The 2,500-nt window shown below is 45.8% G+C and overlaps 1 protein-coding gene across 1 annotated transcript in view; it reads right to left on the bottom strand.

Moving 5' to 3' along the window:
• The window catches only part of LOC310797003 (rap guanine nucleotide exchange factor 4-like), an 18,298-nt gene that overhangs the window by 11,467 nt on the left and 4,331 nt on the right, over positions 1 to 2,500 (bottom strand). The window contains exons 3-6 of the mRNA XM_083659276.1: positions 2,490 to 2,500; positions 2,183 to 2,304; positions 1,870 to 2,053; positions 191 to 275 (exon numbers count right to left, since the gene is read on the bottom strand). The exon at positions 2,490 to 2,500 is cut by the window's right edge and continues 96 nt beyond it. Coding sequence (XP_083515402.1) covers positions 191 to 275; positions 1,870 to 2,053; positions 2,183 to 2,304; positions 2,490 to 2,500 — 402 coding nt within the window. The remainder of the gene's footprint in view (positions 1 to 190; positions 276 to 1,869; positions 2,054 to 2,182; positions 2,305 to 2,489) is intronic.

Here is a 2,500-nt window from a genome sequence, read left to right as displayed (position 1 = left end):
ACAGTTTGTGTTGTACTTTGAAAGGGTTTTTCATCCCTTGAATCAAATTGAATCAAATACATTATCAGCTTTATTTTAGCATGCAAAAGTAGCGCGAGACCCATTCCTGGCTGTTCATTGGCTAATGAGTCTCGCATTTTGGTCCTCCGCTGACGCCACTCTCTTACTAGAGGACACTAGGCTGACTCACAGTGTTGGAGAGGTGAGCTAAGGCCTTGATGTGCAGCAGCTCATCGTAGATGATCTCCAGGTCATCGCCTGTCCTCTGACCTGGCCTGCAGAGACACAGAAGAAGAAGAAGCCCACGAGGACACCCCATTGCATCGCATTAAGTATTTCAAGCGCACACTTTTCTCATTGCAGTGAAAATGAGCTGTAATGACACACGCTACACGCCGTTTTGACAAATAGTCGTTACAAAGGTTGCTTTGTGCGTTCATATCTTCCAATTTGCCAGCTCTCAGGCATGATTGAAATAATAATAATAATATTAACTGAAAAATCCATTCCAGTCAAGTGGTAAATTATGTATGCAGCCAGCAGGAAAGGGAAATAATTAAAATGTGCCCACAGCAAGTTGCTGCACACTGCACACAGGGCTATAGCATGTAGTACCCATCATAATAATAATAAGCCTAATTTAATTGAAAATCATATATTTTGAGAAAACCCTGCAGGGGTTGTTTCTAGTATATAAAGATTAAAATCGACTTCAGAAATGCGTATGGGTGCAGTCTCTTGTTCACAGCAGATTGGCATGTACAGTACAGATTGTGTGATGTTGTGTCAAGCGTTACCAGTGCAATGTAATCAGAATCAGAATCAGAATCAGAATCAGAAAAACTTAAATTAAAACTTTAATTAACTCATTGAGTGCCAGCCACTTTTGGAGAACGGACGCTCCCAGTGCCAGAGTTTCAGAGCGTTTTTCAGTGATTTCTCGAGGCCCACAGAATATTGTGTGATATTACTATGTAAACACCGAACACGCACAAAGAACGATGAGACTCTCTTCTATCATCTGCAAAAAAAAGTTTATTGATCCCATTTTCCGTTCTTTAGTTATGAGCCGGAGAAGATAGGCTGTTTTGAGCAAAAAGACACATTTCAAATTAGAAGCTGAGTTATTCCGCCTTTTGTGAAATGCAGCATTTCAAGCACATTCACTGAGTCTGAAGATAATATTTTCTGATGTAGTGACGTGGTGTAGTTGTGTGGGGCACTGCGTGCCCCACCCCCCTCTCCCCCCCCTCAGCTGCAAACTCCTCCCCACACTAACACACAGCCTCACGCACCCAGTCTATTTTCGGAGCGCTCCGTTTTTGTGCGGCGGTTCCCAGCGCGACGCGGAAATGCCAAACCGGACTGCAGGGAAAGGTTTGCCCCTTCGGCGTCGGGTGCTGCCTTTCTGGCGGCTAATCGTGTGGAGAAACTATAGGCTACAGCAGAGACAGAGGGGCTGAGTTGTGGGCGCGGATTGACTGCTTTTCGCAGCCAACGTCAGCTGCAGACAGAGCAATCTATATGGCTCTGACTGCAGCATGAGCGGTTTCTTTTTCATCACGGGGCTTTTTCCAGCTGTTTTCCGGACCTTTCTCTAATCTGGAGAGCACTGTCGCCACCTAATGGGTCTGTAAAATAGGTTATACACCTTCAATAGCTACAATATTTGTACAGGAGATGCAGAAGGCTTTGATCCACGTCCCACCGTCAAAAAACGCATGTGACGTCGATCGACGTCCTTGGCACTCTACGTCACTATTTACTTTGACGTCGATCGACGTCCTTGGCACTCAATGAGTTAAAAACTTTAATTAAATTTAATTAAACTTTAATAAGCGTATGTATTATTGGTTGTTTGTTACTGACGATTTCCTGAGGATCATGCGCAGCAGTGCGTCGGGGCCGATCTGAGCCAGGAAGAGGATGGTCTCCGGCAGCTCCTCCTCGCTCTCCCTCTTCTCCTCCTCGCTGGGCAACGGCGTGTCCTCCTCCTCGTCATCAAGGAAACGGTAGAACAGGTACTTGTCCTGGAAGCCCAGCTCCTGGTCCACTGGAGGACAGACAGACAGACAGACAGACGGGCGATTGTCTCATCTTCTCTCTCAAGTGTACGAGTTGGAGATTACATTTATTTTACATTTGATGCTCACACTCAAACAAAGACAAAAGCCTGCGTTACCGTGATTGAGTACGCCTTCCTCCAGCAGAGCCTGCCACATCCCAACAGCATGGGAGCGCGTGTGAACACAGGCACTCTGCTGCACCAGCCAGTCCACCAGCTCTGTGCCCACACAACACTGTCTGCGATACAGACAGAAACAGCTCAGACTATGAAAAGCATAGTGAAGTCAACCACCCGCCTATATTTAGAATCTAAATATAGAATCTAAATTTTAGATGGACATAAAGACACAGCAATACTCAAAAAGCCCTTGGATATGCACACGTTGCTGTGCAAAGAGACGTGTAGAGAAGCCTGCCCACACCTGTATGTCTT

The sequence above is a fragment of the Poromitra crassiceps genome, assembly GCF_964638095.1.
Source record: "Poromitra crassiceps genome assembly, chromosome: 23".
Taxonomy (NCBI): Eukaryota; Metazoa; Chordata; class Actinopteri; order Beryciformes; family Melamphaidae; genus Poromitra; species Poromitra crassiceps.
Note: the sequence above shows the minus strand (reverse complement) of the source record. Positions and strands in the feature narration are given on the sequence as shown.